General features: G+C 38.3%; 1 protein-coding gene across 1 annotated transcript in view; it reads left to right on the forward strand.

Annotated features, from left to right (window-relative positions):
• Positions 1–1,055: 1,055 nt before the first annotated feature.
• Positions 1,056–17,493, forward strand: part of tasora (transcription activation suppressor a) — a 38,298-nt gene continuing 21,860 nt past the window's right edge. Inside the window, exons 1-4 of the mRNA XM_010882083.4 lie at positions 1,056–1,454; positions 14,992–15,137; positions 16,812–16,904; positions 16,988–17,060. Coding sequence (XP_010880385.3) covers positions 1,217–1,454; positions 14,992–15,137; positions 16,812–16,904; positions 16,988–17,060 — 550 coding nt within the window. The 5' untranslated portion in view covers positions 1,056–1,216. The remainder of the gene's footprint in view (positions 1,455–14,991; positions 15,138–16,811; positions 16,905–16,987; positions 17,061–17,493) is intronic.

A 17,493-nucleotide genomic window follows, 5' to 3' on the forward strand; every position in this document is an offset into this window, starting at 1 on the left:
GATGCAATCACAAGCAACAGTCACTGACATAAGCTAGCCTAAGTGCCAAGACTCTTGCAAATTCCTCATGGTATTGTTGTTCACAAGAACACAAACAGATATGGTACCAGGCTTGACACATTTCTTCTGTTCCCAGGGAGAGAGAGAGAGAGACCCCCTGCATGGGCAGAAATTTGGAATTGGCGTACCCTTTCTCCCATGGGCTTCACCTTATGTCAGCTCATGTTTCTTTTGTCTGTCTGACCACCATACTCTTCATACAACCGGTCCATACAAATTTAAAGGGGAAGCCAGTAGGCATTAAATAAAAGTTTTGGTCAAGAGAACAAAATGCATTTTATTTAAAAGCTGGTTATTTTAGTCAGGGAATGAGTGAGAGGATATAGAATTTATAAACATTTCTATAAAACAAATAACATCTAATTTATTTAAAACAAGATAATACAGAAAAAGGACAGAAAAAATTAATGAAGACAAATGAAACCATCATACCATTCAAGTACCTGCATATGGCGCACATATCGTATAGAAATAAAGAAATACAATGTCCTATCCAACCTCTGTGATCAATGTTAAACTTGCCACAATACAGAGTAGCCGCACTTGTCATTTAACTTTGAAATAAAAGTTCTACGTTTAAAGTGACGTATACGTGTAATCTTGCCATTTTTGAAAAAGCTTATACTAAACGAGTTTGGAATGTTGTTACATAATCTCTTAGACACCCACCAAAACAACTGTGAAAAATGCATGTATTTTCTGAATAGTTAATGAATTTGTATTAGGAAGCGGAGTAACAGGAAATAACTAAAATAATCATCATCTCCCAATTTGTAAATAAATAACGAGAAAAAAGTTGATTGTTATTATTTTTCCAAATTATATTACAACATTCCAAAGAAAATTTCGCTATCTAGTCCGAATTTAACATAATTCCAATCCTTTCTTTTTCACTTTAAACATTTTTTAATGAGGGACCTTTATTTAATAAAACACATTCCGCTGTTTTGGCTAATCTTTTTTTTGTGGCTATCTTTACGTGTGTCAGAGAGTGGGAGGGAGATGTCGCATACGTCAGTAAACCAGCATGGCGGAGATTTGGTGTGTCTACTCTCTGAGTGTATGGGAAAACAACACTCTTTGCCTCTGCCGATTTAAAAAGAAAGCTCACTAAGTCTTGGTTGCGTTTGTTATCAATTAAGTGTTGGAATCGAAGATGGAGAACCACAGTGGTGGCAACGTCCCTGCATCGAAATACAGCTCAGTGAAATATTACATACCCCCGGAGAGTACCATTAACGTTACAACAAATCAAGATGGCGAGCATTCTGGTACTGAGCAATCTGGTGTTGGTACCGAGACGAGACCGAGAAGTGTGTCTTCGACGCAGTATATTCCAAAATCGGGGGAACGCTTGAACTTTCAGATACCGAGAAAGAACAAAGAAAAGAGAGGTACTAGCTATTTCGTTGTTAATTTAGCAATAACGGTATATGCTTGCTAGCTAGCTAACACATTAGCCTTCTAATGTTTTTCCAACCTTTTTAAATACTACAGTAACGTCGCTAGCATTGTTGCCGTTACTGCAAAAGGTGTTAACTAGATGCAACCTGGTAGCTAAACGCAATTTGTTAACATACTATTCAGTTGCATTTTCTCTGTTCAACAAATACGATTAGAATAGCTTCTTAGCTTTGTTATTTGATTAATACTGTAGCATGTTGGCTTTTCGCTTACTAGATCACCTGCTTTTGTTGCACCGGCTCAGGTACCTGGCCAGTCAAGTAACTAGAGTGGATGTGAACATTTGAGTCATGTAGGGTTTCAAATTGTTGTTAGTTAAGTGTTTAATCTTAATTTGCATACTTTCCTTGATTGGTGTCCCAAGTATTATAGGCTAGCCCAATGGTTCTCAGACCTTCTCAGCCGTTCCTTATATTTTATGTCTTTCAGAGCTAGCAGACCAGATTTAACTTGTCAGCTAATAATCAAGCCCTCAAGTTGGTGAATCAGGTGGAGGTAGTGTAGGGCTACAACAATATTTGGAAAGTTTTGTGGTCCGCAAAGTGAGGTTTGAGAACCCCTGGGAAATCCTTCTTCTTGCACACTCTTTCTGCACAGACCCTAATTAGTACAAGGGGGTTTCCTGTTATGCAAAGGTGGTACTCCTACCACCGCACTCCTAACACTTGAAAAAAGACAACTGTTATAGTGTTAAATCTGCCATGTCCGCTTGAGCATCTGATGCACGCCACATCACGTAACCAAAATATACAACCAATATATTTATTTTCATGTATATTTCTTCTCTACATATTTCATATATATTTAAACATATGTACCCGCATTTTTTTGTTTTGCTCTGCCTGTCGATGACTAGTAGACGTTTTATGGTTTGTTAGTGCATCCAGCCTATAGTTTCTGCTTGGCTTTTTATTAAGACACCAATAGGGCGGCACGATATGGACAAAGCGATTTATTTGCTAGACATTGCGATTTGCAATATGATAAGCCAAAATTAACATGTTGTTTTGATGTGGTTTAGAGCAAATCTTTGGCTAAATAATATGTAATTGGCTCTGTTATTTCTTTAAGTCTCGGCGAGTGCACTATTCACTTCATTTGAGAATGGCTTTTATGAATGTTTATAGCCTATAGGCAACGTTTTTCTACTCTGTAAAAAAAAAAAAACGTAAATAAACGGTCAATGACTGGCAGCTACGGCTGCCAAACTTCAAACAATGAGTAAAAACATTACATTTACAGAACATTTCATTAAAATGTTTACAGAACAGTACCGTTATTTTACAGATTTTTCCCAAATAATTATGTTCAATCACCTTCAATAAAGGGACAATCCTAAAAATTCTACAGAAAAATACCATTATTTTACAGATTTTCCCCAAATAATTATGATGAATCACCTTCAATAAAGGGGCAATCCTCAAAATTCTACAGAAAAATACCATTATTTTACAGATTTTTCCCAAATAATTATGATGAATCACCTTCAATAAAGGGGCAATCCTCAAAATTCTACAGAAAAATACCATTATTTTACAGATTTCGTCTAAATAATTATGATCAATCACCTTCAATAAAAGGATAATCCTAAAAATTCTACAGAAAAATACCATTAGTTTACAGATGTTTGCTAAATTATTACGATCAGACACCAAAATATGACCTTCGAAATTACTGTGAAATATCCTCAACTGAAAACATACTCAAGCAATACTATATATATATATATTTATTTATTTATTTATTTATTTATTTATTTATACTTTTCACTGTTTCAATTAAAATGCCGTAGGAAATTAACTACAAATAAAGTAAACATCACTATTGATTCTAAAATCCTTTTATTAAATGTATTCAGATGTAAATTTACAATATCAGCCAATTATTCACAAACAGTTCTTTAGAGCCCCCCCAGGAGGAACTGAAAAACAAAAAATGGTACTTCTCCATGTGTGTAACGTGTGTGTCTGTTAGCATTTCTATCAAAATGAGGTGGAGGAAGCAACAAATTGTGCTTTTGAGCTGAGGGAGTTGTGGTCTTCTTCTTCATTCTCCTAACCCTTGGGGGCTCTGTATAAGGTAGTTCTGATAACATTTAAGAATCCTAACTATACAGTGTATTTAATTAAAACATACCACAAAAGGTCAATGAATCTGTAACAGAGGTGCAACACAGAAGAAAGATCAGACTTCCTCCAAATGGCCAGTAATCATCTGGATCTGCTTCTGGAGGGGACACACCGAGAGAATATATTACTGAAAGGTCTTTACTTTAAAAAGTAGAATTTTGTTTATAGTTCATTTTAAATGAACACTGCTGGACTTTCAGTGTTGTAGCATTTTCCCAAACAGCTGCAGAAAAATGGAAAAAACAACTCAAGAATCCTCAGGTTCTCATTTAATAAAATTTGACCTGGACCATACTGTGAGGGCATTGGATATGAACAGTTTGTAAGGAGACGAAAATAGCCTAAATCCTCACAGTTACACAATGTTTTTGTAGGTTAATATTGTGGATGTTATAACAAGCTGTTAACTGTTCATTGCACCTGATATTTTTATATTTTTACTTACTGTGTTGTTACTGTGTGCAATGCTACTGCTACACTGCAATTTCCCAACTTGGGATCAATAAAGTATACCTATCTATCTAATGTGAAATAGTCACATCTGACCATCTAAAGCTATCAAGGCAGGGCAGGGGACAAACACAAAAAGATTCCAGTTAGTTCTAATGATAATGCACAACATTAGATTAGACCAGTCAACTCTCTCTCTCTCTCTCTCTCTCTCTCTCTGTCTGTCTGTCTTTCTCTCTCACACACACACACACACACATTGTGACCAGAAGTTAGGTTGCATTATAACTTTTAAATTAATATTTTCAGAAGGCAGCAAGGCTGTTACCACTCATCAAAACTGCTACTGTTATTTCACAAGCAAGTACAATGTTATAACAACTTAACGTAAGTTAACGCTATTACTGAGCTGTACATTAGGTTGACTCAGCAACAAGTGTCTGTAATGTTAGTACCATAACGTTAATGGTATTATAAATGCCTGTAAACAGAACAAGCAAACCATCTTGACTAAAACCATACTCAATATTAACGTTGTGTTTTGCTAACATGAATCATGCCGAGCTTAACAAGCTAGCTAATGTTAGATAACATTACCACATTAAGTTACCTGTAACATCAGTTAACGTTAATTACTCAGAATTTAGCTAACCTAACATTCTGACAACTTTACAGTCTAAATTATGGATATGAACACAAACATTACGTTAGGTTATTAACTTAGAAAAACAACAGGGTAATGTTTTCTTAACTGATATTACCAGGATAACGTTATAACGTGAAGTTCATGCTAGGAGAGCAAACAGATCCTGACTCTTCCACTGTGACCATATTGCCATTTTTGTTCTCCGTTGAAATCCCACAACTCATATTCACTCAAATAATAATTTGGCATGCAGATGTAAAATAATCCAGGTAATGATCCACGTAATTCATTAGGAGTGGAGCGACAGAGTAGCGCTGAAGTCCTGCAGCATTCAAACTGATTTAGCTACTTTCAAATAAAGTCGCGCTCAGTGCTCAATGGCCAGTTTCCTGGATGACAGCCACATTGACCAATCACACAAATTCAAATGGCTTTATCAGATGGCTTTAACACTGTACATATTGCCAAAGCAAGCGTTTGGATTTAAAATTTGTAATAACAATAATAGGAAACAATATTTACAATAAATTAATTATAATCTATACTTTTTGTAATACTGTAACTATGATTGACTCAATCACAGTCACAATCAATCAATCTCAGTCAATAAGTAATTAATCACAATTAATCAATCAATCTATCCAACAATAAGTTTGTGTCAATTAAAATTGTCATTAAAACAGTAGTAAAGTAACAGGCTACAGTTAAAACAAGTAGTCTGTTGTCAATATAACAGTAATAACAAAGAAGAAGAAAAAAGTTAGAAAATGAAAATAATATATAAAAATTAAAAAATACATAAAATAGTAAGTGTTAGAAAATGAAAATAATACATTAAAATAAAATAAATAAAATAGTGTGTGAGTGTGTGTGTAAAAAAACCCCACAAAAAACACATCAATTATTTTATATGTGTATCCGAGTTTCCACTGGTTGTCCTCAGTTCGTGGCACGATGAGACATGAGACAGTTGTCAGTATGGAGATACGCCTTTATATAACGAGCAAAACATTTAATAACAGGCAAATATCATAATTATTACAGTCATTTTCTGTAATAATAGATTATTGGCAAAACACGAAAAATAACAGGCGGGTTATTAATTTACAGATCATATCTGTAATTGTACTGTTTTTTTACACTATTTTAAAAAAATGAAAAAACTACTGTAAAAATGTAGAGTAAATTACTGTAAAATTATGTTTTTTTTTTTTTAGAGTGTAAAGCAAAAAGGATTATTTTGAAGGGCCATTTTCTTCTGTGTTCTATAGTCTATTTTTCCACTTTTGCTATAGACTAATGAATAAAAAATGACCTGTTGTTGATCAATTCATCATATATTGGTTTGACTGCATGGTTCAATTACGTTTTTTCTAGAGCCCCGACCGATAAAGTATTTTTAAGGCCGATGTCGATACAAATATTTAAAAATCAGATTTCGATATATTTAAAAAAAAGAATCCAGCAACGCATTACAATACAGATTTCCCTAACATTAGTTATTTGTAGTTATTTATGAGTCCTCACTAAAATAATATGATGATGCAGTTTAAAAATAAACTTTTATTGTCACAACAGAACAGAGGAACATCAAAATATATTAAAGTTCTGATAAATGAAATGTATGAAAATACAAGCTTAATATATGAAACTTTAATTCATTTGAAAACAAAAATAAAAATCTAAGTTACCAGTATTAATAGACTTGGTAAGCTTCATAAATATAACTTTGAACAAGTTCTGATCAATAAAAACAACAGCAAAATATAAACTATATACAGTATATGAGGTAGTGTACTGAATCAGTCAGTCCTCAATTGCTCCAGTCCAACAGAGGCAGGTTGTAGTACAAGAAGCTAAGTTTCTCTGCATTCCCTCCTTTCAAAGAGCTTCGCCTATATTCCCTATGATGCTGAACACTCTTTCGCTCGCTACAGAAGAGGGTGGACAGGAGAGGTACTGCCTTGCCAATGCTGACAGTCTGGTGAAACGGTTGGTGTTATTTCCACCAATCATATGGATTTCCACTCTTTCTGTCAATGACAGGCACTCTGAAGTACCGTTCTAGCTCTTCGATGATCCCCTCTGGTTCCACTGCCTCACTGGTGGATGGAAGGAGCACAGTGTCACAAAGCGAGTCTAAGAGACTGGTACTTGGTCCACTGTTCTCAGCCTTTTGGGATCGCTCTCCTCGGATGGACTTTCAGTGTCAGAATCTGGTGGACTGATCTCCATAGCCTCTTTCAGCCAGTTTTTCACTTTTGTCAGAATTTATGGTATTTCTTTGTATCGTGGGTCAAGTACACAGTCAAGCACCAGCTCTTTAGAGTCCTTAACTTTTGCAAACCTTTTTTGCAAGCTATCCAGCATGGTTTGTCTCATGGTTTGAATACCCCTGGTGGTTGGTCCATCTCACTCAAGTAAACAGCATAACACTGCTGTGCATGGTAAAATGCTGGATGTGGATGAGTCTGCTCTACTGAATTCCAGTGTCACCTCCTCCAGTGGTCCAAGGGTTTCTGCCAGGTTCGACACAATGGACCATTCCTCTGCTGACAAACATGAGAAATGTCCATGGTCGCTAGCATATGCAGGGGTGGCTTTTTTTCTCCATAAAATAGTTAAATATAGGGGAAGATGTGTGAGAGCGCTTGTAGATATGTGTTGACTGACACAATCATGCCGTTCGGTTGCCAGACTCCAAACTTTATACAAATGATCAGAATTATTATTTTTAAGTAGGCAAACAGATTCTGAAATCAATGTGATTACAGCCAAGATGGCACACCAGTAAAAATTATTTTGATTGAACGTAAAAACGAAAATCGCAGCTTTCTGCGGTTTAAAAATCGCACATTTCAAAATGATTTTGATTAATCGTGCAGCCCCAACCCCCAATCCCATTGGCTCCGCAATGCTTGTACGCAGGGCATTTCATTACCTCCATTATGTCTGAGCCACCAGTAAACATTTAGTCATTGTGTCAAAACCACTGGCTTTGTTTGTTATAGGATCTAGGAATCAAATATAAAAGATGAAGTCACCCATTAGCTTTAATCACAGTACATATATTTATCTATTTGCATTATGTTATGTTTCGAATAATTAGACTTGATTGTAATGGTACACAAAAGTCACGGTTCGGTAAGATTTCGGTACAGTGGAAAAAGACATGCCAAACATAACATTTCTTAATTTATTATGAAGTTATAAGATTTGCCGATTGCCACTGTAATTAAAGCTGCTCTAGGTATGATATTTTCCGTAAAAAAAAAGACAGCATTTTGCAATTACCCACCAGTCAGAAAGCGGTTCCGCAACAATGCCTGATAGAGAATGAAGTTCCCAAAAATAACATGAAAAATAGAACTATCTGTTCCAAATGAAAAGAGCTAACTCAGAGTTCAGTGTTATTGTTAGGCTTGATAACGTTTGCTTAGGGTTCCTGGTTGCTAACTACATGGAGCTAGTCAAAGTCTTCTTTCGCTTCTTTGCAGTTTTCGTAGTGTATGCTGTTGTAGACAAGGTAGGAATTGGCAGTTTGTCATCCTGGTCTCTAGCTGCCATTATAGTTTCCTACAGCGGACTTTGCTCATGTGCTTATGCTATATAGCCAACCTGAGGCAAAGCCATATTGGTTCCTCAATTGCAGGTCCATCGGTCACAAAACCTGCCAACGTTTTTATGTGTCAAGGCCATTTTGCAGGAGCAGGTACGTCCTGTTGCTTCATGAACGCCAGGAAGACGTCGAAAGATTTAAACATCATTGAACCTTCATGGGTTGTTCTGGAACGCCGAGTATTAAGTAGCAAGCCTATCGATACATTTTACTAGTCATGAATCTACAGTTCTGGTTGCTTGCAAATTGAGAAGTAATCTTAGGGCTTATTAGTGTTGACATTGCTGAATAACTTACTAATAAAAAATGCAGATCTTTTCTCTCTTTGCTGACAGTGAGCATCTCGCAGCATCATAGGGTGCTGCCATCTTGGATTACAAACTCTGGGCTAGTGGGGTTGCTCCGAATTTCCGAGTTGGAATTCCAACTTGAACGTAGAACTCGGAAATTCCGAACTCCGAGTACAAATGGAACGCGCCATGAGAAGACTTTGACTCCGTCACGTCCAGGGGTGTTGAAACAAGTGCTCCTACCGGCTGTTGAGCAGTGATGTGATGCATGGCTCTTTGTTTTTGTTTTTCAATAAAACATTTCAAAACTTTAATCACTCAAATGAAGAAGACAGTGAAGGATAAATACAAGCTCAAATGAAAGGGAAAGTTTTTACCCGCTTTGACTTCAATTGAACTCCGATGCACTGTCGTTTGTCCTAAGTTTACGGCTAGGGCGGATAAATGTGGGTCTTTTTACAAAGGCACTGACAACTTTCGCAAACAGTCCCTGACCAGCCATGCCAATAGCAAACTGCAGCTTGTTTGCATGACATCCAAGCGGGTGGCTGACAGTCTTCAGGGCCCTTGTTCATACTGGTCAGGAATTTAAATGCAGATGCCTATTGGGTGACTGCACGTTAACAACCACATGACTAAGACGGACCGGCCATTTGCCTTGTTCCCCTGGGATAGTGTTTTTGCCACAATTTAAAAATTTTAATTGTGGCACCACGGCAACCAGATGGGAAAACGGATGAAAAGTTGATAAAGTAGCAGTTTTTTTCTGGGTAATCCTTCTATCTGTCAAGGGCCTGAAGAGCAGCATAGGCCTTGATTTGCTCTGCCTTGTTGACTGAGGATCAACAGTTCTAAGCACTCCCTGAGACCAGGAATTCCAGGGAATATGTGTTCAGGGAAGACACGATTAGAAAGGTTGCAAACACTTGATGGGGAGAGTCTGTGAAAACTAAGTGAAATGAACAGGAAATCAAAACTTAACATGAAGACTACAAAAGTGCAAAAATATCAGATTTATTGTTTTTTTTATATTTTAACTTGGAATACACCGCTGTATCGGCCAGCAGTCGTCGGTATTGGCCAATTGCTTTCAATTTGCCCAATATTGTGTTTCTAGCTTTTCTCCATTCATGTTACCATGGTGCTCTGGCATGGCAAAACCATAGCCATCACAGCAAGGGGAAAAATAATATTCCTGGAATAAAATGTTTGTATGACGCATTAATAACATTTTGGTATATACACTCACCTAAAGGATTATTAGGAACACCTGTTCAATTTCTCATTAATGCAATTATCTAATCAACCAATCACATGGCAGTTGCTTCAATGCATTTAGGGGTGGTCAAGACAATCTCCCGAACTCCAAACTGAATGTCAAAATGGGAAAGAAAGTTGATTTAAGCATTTTTGAGCGTGGCATGGTTGTTGGTGCCAGACAGGCCGGTCTGAGTATTTCACAATCTGCTCAGTTACTGGGATTTTCACGCACAACCATTTTTAGGGTTTACAAAGAATATTGTGAAAAGGGAAAAACATCCAGTATGCGGCAGTCCTGTGGGCAAAAATGCCTTGTTGATGCTAGAGGTCAGAGGAGAATGGGCCGACTGATTCAAGCTGATAGAAGAGAAACTTTGACTGAAATAAGCACTCGTTACAACCGAGGTATGCAGCAAAGCATTTGTGAAGCCACAACACGCACAACCTTGAGGCGGATGGGCTACAACAGCAGAAGACCCCACCGGGTACCACTCATCTCCACTACAAATAGGAAAAAGAGGCTCCAATTTGCACGAGCTCACCAAAATTGGACAGTTGAAGACTGGAAGAATGTTGCCTGGTCTGATGAGTCTTGATTTCTGTTGAGACATTCAGATGGTAGAGTCAGAATTAGGCATAAATAGAATGAGAACATGGATCCATCATGCCTTGTTACCACTGTGCAGGCTGCTGGTGGTGGTGTAATGGTGTGGGGGATGTTTTCTTGGCACACTTTAGGCCCCTTAGTGCCAATTGGGCATCGTTTAAATGCCACGGCCTACCTGAGCATTGTTTCTGACCATGTCCATCCCTTTCTGACCACCATGTATCCATCGTCTGATGGATAATGCACCATGTCACAAAGCTCGAATCATTTCAAATTGGTTTCTTGAACATGACAATGAGTTCACTGTACTGAAATGGCCCCCACAGTCACCAGATCTCAAACCAAATCTCCATCAACTGCAAGATGCTATCCTATCAATATGGGCCAACATTTCTAAAGAATGCTTTCAGCACCTTGTTGAATCAATGCCACATAGAATTAAGGCAGTTCTGAAGGCGAAATGGGGTCAAACACAGTATTAGTATGATGTTCCTAATAATCCTTTAGTGTAAGTAACCTGTCAAGTTACAACGCTGTTCTTAAGGTTATTCAGCTCCAGGTGCAACTGAACACAGCACATTGTCTGTATTGTTGGGGCATCTAATGGAGCCATCTAATGAATCCACCACTCTATGCAAACCAACCGCAGAGTAACTTCAGCGTGTGCATGATCTTCAGTAGGGGAGAGGGAGAGTGCGCAACACAGTGTGCGGTACCGGAGTGGAGTTTTAAAAGATACTTTTCACACAAACATTTTCAAATTACTATAGGACAGTCCGATTCTCGCTAACTAGTGGCACACAAGGTCTGTGTTTTCCGTTACCACAGTAACTTCCTTTCAGGTGCAGTTGGGCGTTGGTGACAGTACAATGTGACTGGCATTTTATTAACAAAAACGGTAGTGCAAGGTTAGGAGGTGATCCCCTTTTTTGTGGAGGCAGCGTCAACTCTTGGGCTTCTTGTTGGTGGGGTTTGGGAGGAGTGGGGTACTCGTGGTCGTAGCAATGGAGGATGCTCCAGCAACTGCAACATCTCCTGGCCATCTTCATCCTCTGTTTTGCAGCCTTGTCTTTTTCATTTCCTGTTTTGGCCTCTGCACCGTGCTGCTCCCTAGGTGGTCTTAAATGCCTCCTCTGACGAGATCCCAAGGGGAGGAAGGTGTGTAGGGGCAGGGCTGGCCCAGCTGGTAGCATTCGGAAGCTGCTATAATTTTCTGTTCAGGGCATTAGTGCAACACTGATTTGTGGGGTAGGGATGTTTGCGCCTCAGTGAGTATGTAATATAACAAATAAAGCACCATAGTGCCTCAAACTAACTTTTTGGTCTACCAGCCCCTGTAGCAAGAAGCTAGATAAAAACAAATCAGTCTGATTTCTTACCAGAAAAAATTGGTTTGTCCCATTATCAACATAATACGTGAATAAGTTATATTTCTCAAATAATAAGTGTTCCCTGTAAGTAGTTAAATGGTATGCAGAGCTCCAACATTTTTCCGCATATTCCAACTTGACCGATCCAAAAATTTGAATACTTGCATTTTGAAATACCAACATGGGTTAAGGTCATTTGCAACACTTTTTGCCGGACCGTGTCAGTGGGGCCGGCCAAGAAGAGCGAATGTCTCTTACTGTGTGAGTGCCTGACTGATTGACTACCCATTGTTAAATAGCGTAGTGGTTAGAGACTTGGCCTCTCACGCCGGCAACCGGTTTCGATCCTCGCCACAGCCCAAAGAAATCAGCTATTAGATTTTGTTCTGGATAGACTAGAGCTTTGTGTTATATGGACAAACTGCACCGGGGACAACATTTTTTTCTCTCATTTTCAATTTACCCAGCGTAGTTCAAATTGCGTAGTGGTTAGCTAGTCAACTTCTAAAGAAACAAACCAGCCATAGAGTGATTGGCATCATTGTTTTTATTATAGGTACTATATAGCTATTAGCTCGTCATCTACAGTAAGCTCTTTCAAATTTATCATGTTGAATGTAGTGTTGTGATCCTGTTTACCTGCTGTTGATTTGGATATTAACTAATGTAGGGAACAGTGGAGTTTCAACTAATTGATTTGACAATGCAAGTTGATGTCAGTCTTTAACTTGTAAATGCTGACACCTCTTACTAATTAGCCCCCTCCCTAAATAAATCAATATCAGTCAATATTCTCTCCATGATTTCTTTTTTTTGTCAAACTTTCCATCACATCTAAACTTCTTAGAAATTGTATAGAATGGTGTTCATTTGGCAGTTCGGTTGAATTTGATGCTTTGAACCTAAATCTGAAGCGAGATGTCTTCTGTAAATAGTAGCTAACATTTCTAATGGTCAGAGAACTCCTCAAGTTGAAAATGTAAATGCACTAGAAAGCAACGGTACGTTTTGCTAATCGATAGAACCTTTCAGCTAGCCCACAACCATTTTTCTATGGAAATGTATGGAGGTTAAAACATTTTGGTGATCATAAAATTGTCATGCATGGAAATTAAGTCGACTTGCATGACAGACCAGACGTCATGTAATATCAAAGTGATCAGTCTTTATTTTTTTTTATTTTTTTACTGGAAGGCAAGGAAGCTAGCTACAACATTCTTGTAGACATTTTAGAGAAGACGAAGGTCTGTCATTTGTAATACATATAAAAATAAATTATAATGTAATTCAAAACAAAACAAAATAGTAAGGTGGCCAATAATTGGGGATGGCGGCTGATAATAGGGGGTAATATTTTTTGCGACAACCCTAACTAACTACTGAAAATATTAATTTCTATTAATGACATGCTAGCTAACATTTGTATGTTACTAACAATCATTAGGTACACAGTTGCAAAACTATGCATTTTTCACATATTCATGTTTTTTTGGGTTTGAAGTTAACTTACTTCAAGGTATTCGGTTCAGAGGTAGGGAGATCTGGTTGTTAAATGTTTATTTGTTTTTATAGATTTTTTTTTTTTTATAACTTTTTTCAGAGATGAATGGGCTAATGACTAAATCTGTTTTTGAAATGATTCAGAATGAGTCAGATAAATCTTGCTTAGAAACAGAATATACTGTATGTATATTAACATATTACAATTATTTTTGCTACGTATTACATCTGTTTTTGTGACTTTTGTTGGTGTTGGATGGATGATGACAGAGTAGACTACAATTTATTTAATAAGAAAAAATGTAAGTCATATTAGACCAGTGTCGAACACAAACTATGTGGCAGGTATACTTTTAGCCAACCTTGACCAAAAAAAACTTTTTTTTTGATTGATTTTACACCTGTTGTAATTCTAAAAATACATGAAGAAAATGTTTTGGGTAGTTGCGCTAAGCGGCAACTGAACCATGAGAAAATTCTGCCTACCGTCTTTTCTCCCATGCGGGGGTAAACCCATGATAGCAATCACAGCTGACTTTGCGTTGGTAATGATAGTAACAACAATGCTCCGGGGAAGGTTTGGTAAAAATTACTTTACAGGTGTTATAGGTGTTTTCGTAAATTAAATAAAAATGAATGCCAAGCAAATTAGATTTTTTTTCCTGTGTTCATTTTAAATATTGTAGTTGCCTAGGCAAGCAGATTTGCAAATCTCAACTGTGTGCAAACGTTTTTTGTAATAATTGTTAGGATATATTGTTATGTAAAAACTGTCACGCATGATGATTACCGTTGAATTATCAACATAACTAGTTGTGCATAGCCAGTTATTCAAACCAATATAAACTTCAGTACTACAAACTCACTCTCCTCCTTTTGCATCCATATATCACACACACGATAAGCCCACAATGGCACCAATGTTCTTCAACGCTGCTTTTTTTTTGGTTTAGGTCCCTATAGGCCTGCAGAGTGTAAAGTTAAATTATATGATTCTGGGAAATCCATAACAGCAATAACATATCATGTATGTGTAGCGTTGCATCCCTAGCTCTCACTACTGTCTTCCTAATGTTCTCTGAGATCTCCTTGTCTCTCTCTCATTTACCTTTAAGGGCAACACTAAACCGACCAAGTTTCTTATCTCTATCAGATTCCCATCCAAACTCTTTCCTTAATATCACTCCTTTGGTTGGTTCATTTGGTATCCAATTATTTAACCACCTGATTCTACTAATCTACTCGATTTACCAATTCAACTTGAGAGTTAACTTATTTTTGCACATGCACTAACTCCTTTTAAAATTTAGTTTTTCTCTTACATGCATGATTTCCCAAGGCAACATGTGGGATTTGTTGCTATAAACCTGTAATGTCTGCTGAAAAAGACTGTTTCCAATTGAATAAAGATTTGTTGGTGAACACTATGAACATCTATAATTGCACAAGGTGTTCAGATCCTTTCCAGTAGCATCTGTAGTAAAATTTTTGGTATTGACTCTGTTTTGCACTTTGGCTCACATTGCACAACGAGAAATAAAATGTTTTATTTTTGCTTCAATTGAATAGACCCATTCATGTCTCCGTCTCCCACAGCACTGTTCCAGTATGTTTCCTTAGAGTCCCGGGAGTTTGAGGATATCTTAACCATCCTGTCTTCCAGCTACAGAGAAGCTGTCTCTAACGGAGCTTTCATATACACCAAGCCAAGACTCATCCACAGTGAACCGCTGGAAAAGGACGTAAGGGTTAAATGTTAAACATTTCATCGAACAACCAATAATTCTATAACATAAATCTGCAACTCTGACATGGTTGTCATGTTTTTGTAATTTTATGCCAAGAAATAGTGAATGTCTCTGACTGGCTGACTACCGATTGTTACACAAGTGACTGGGTTTCGACTCTGGCGAGGGACCAAACAAATTAGGATTAATTGAGGATAATCTAAAACTTCACTGGCTACATGCTTCAGTAGCTACATACACCAATCAGCCATAACATTATGACCACCTGCCTAATTTTGTGTAGGTACCCGTTTTACTGCCAAAAAAGCCCTGACCCATCGAGGCTTGGACTCCACTAGACTTCTCAAGGTGTGCTGTGGTATCTGGCACCAAGACGTTAGCAGCAGATCCTTTGTCCTGTAAGTTGGTGTGGCCTACATGGTTTGGACTTGTTTGTCCAGCACATCCCACAGATGCTCGATTGGATTGAGATCTGGGGAATTTGGAGGCCAAGTGAACACCTTGAGCTCGTTGTGTTCCTCAAACCATTCCTGAACCATTTTTGCTTTGTGGCAGGACACATTATCCTCCTGAAAGAGGCCAATGCCTTCAGGGAATACCGTTGCCATGAAAGGGTGCACATGGTCTACACAATGCTTAGGTAGGTGGTACATGTCAAAGTAACATCCACGTTAATGGTAGGACCCAAGGTTTCCCAGCTGAACATTTCCCAAAGCATCACACTGCCTCCGCCTGCTTGCCTTCTTCATAGTGCATTCTGGTGCTGTGTGTTCTCCAGGTAAGCGATGCACACGCACCCAGCCATCCACGTCATGTATAAGAAAATGTGATCAATCAGACTAGGCCAAAACATTTTTTTTTACATTGCTCCGTGTTCCAGTTCTGGTGCTTACCTCCCCATTGTATCGGCAGTTGACTGGAGTCCGTATTGGCCCCCTGACATATCTGCAGCTATGTAGCCCCATTAGCAACAAACTGTGATGCACTGTGTTCTGACACCTTTCTAATCAGTACCAGCATTAACTTTTTCAGCAATTTGAGCTACAGTAGCTCATCTGTTGGATCGGAGCACATGGGCTAGCCTTCACTCCCTACATGCATCAATGAGCTTTGGCAGCCCATGATCTTGTCGCTGGTTCACTGCTTTTCCTTCCTTGGACCACTTTTGAAAGGTACTGACCGGGAACACCCCACAAGGGCTGCAGTTTTCAAGATGCTCTGACCCAGTCATCTAGCCATCACAATTTGGCCCTTGTCAAAGTTGCTCAGATCCTTACGCATGCCCATTTTTCCTGTTTCTAACGCATCAGTTTTGAGGACAGAATGTTCAAGTGCTGCCTAATATATCCCACCCACTGACAGGTGCCATGATAACGAGATTATCAGTGTTATTCACTTCACCTTTCAGTGGTCATAATGTTATGGCTGATCGGTGTATCAGTGTTATTCACTTCACCTGTCAGTGGTCAGAATGTTATGGCTGATCGGTGTGTAATAAGCCAAATGTGAAACCGTTTATGTTGCGATGGACTAACTGCAACCGATGTCAAAAAAAAAGAAATCTCCCAATTAATCCGCTTGATAGAACTTTGTGAAGAAATAAGTTAACTATGTGAAAACTGGCAACAAAAATATATTTTTTTATTTTCTCATTATTTTGATCAACAGTTTGTAGAGAAACGGAAGGAGCTGAAGCTGGATGGGAGGACCGAGAAGGAGCTGGAGGAGACCCACTGTTTCCTGATGACCGACCACATGAAGGTGAGGAACGGTAGCTTCTTTATGTTTCTACGCAATGTTTTAGGTACATATAAGGAATAATATGGGCATACTCCTTTTTATAGCTCCCTTGGATCTGTGAGAAGGGCCTGTCTGTGGGGCACAGCTGGATCACAGCTCTTGGTAATCCAGGAAAGGGTAAGGCCTTCTTCAAGTAAAATGCAACAATTTGTAATGTGTTACGGCCGTAATGTAATCACTCCATTGAAATTAATTAGGCTTTATGGATTTAGCTTGAAAATAGATGTGTAGTTGAGTGAAAATTTCTCATCTGCGACTTTACAAAAGGTATTTTTTGCCAGACCGCGTAAGCATAGTGAATGTACGGACCGCATAAGCATAGCCGGCCAAGAACAGCGAATGTTTCTTACTGACTGACTGACTGACTGACTGACCCTTGTTAAACTGTGAAGAGGTTAGAGATGCGGACTGCCATGCAGGCGACCATGTTCAAGCCTCGCCACAGTTAAAACAGTTAAAAAAGATTTTTTCAGCGTAGACAGAAACTTTGCTGGCTACAAACTTCAATAGCTACGTTACAGTAAGCCTAAATTAAAACGTATATTCCGAC

This window comes from Esox lucius, chromosome 17 (assembly GCF_011004845.1).
Source record: "Esox lucius isolate fEsoLuc1 chromosome 17, fEsoLuc1.pri, whole genome shotgun sequence".
NCBI classification, from domain to species: Eukaryota; Metazoa; Chordata; class Actinopteri; order Esociformes; family Esocidae; genus Esox; species Esox lucius.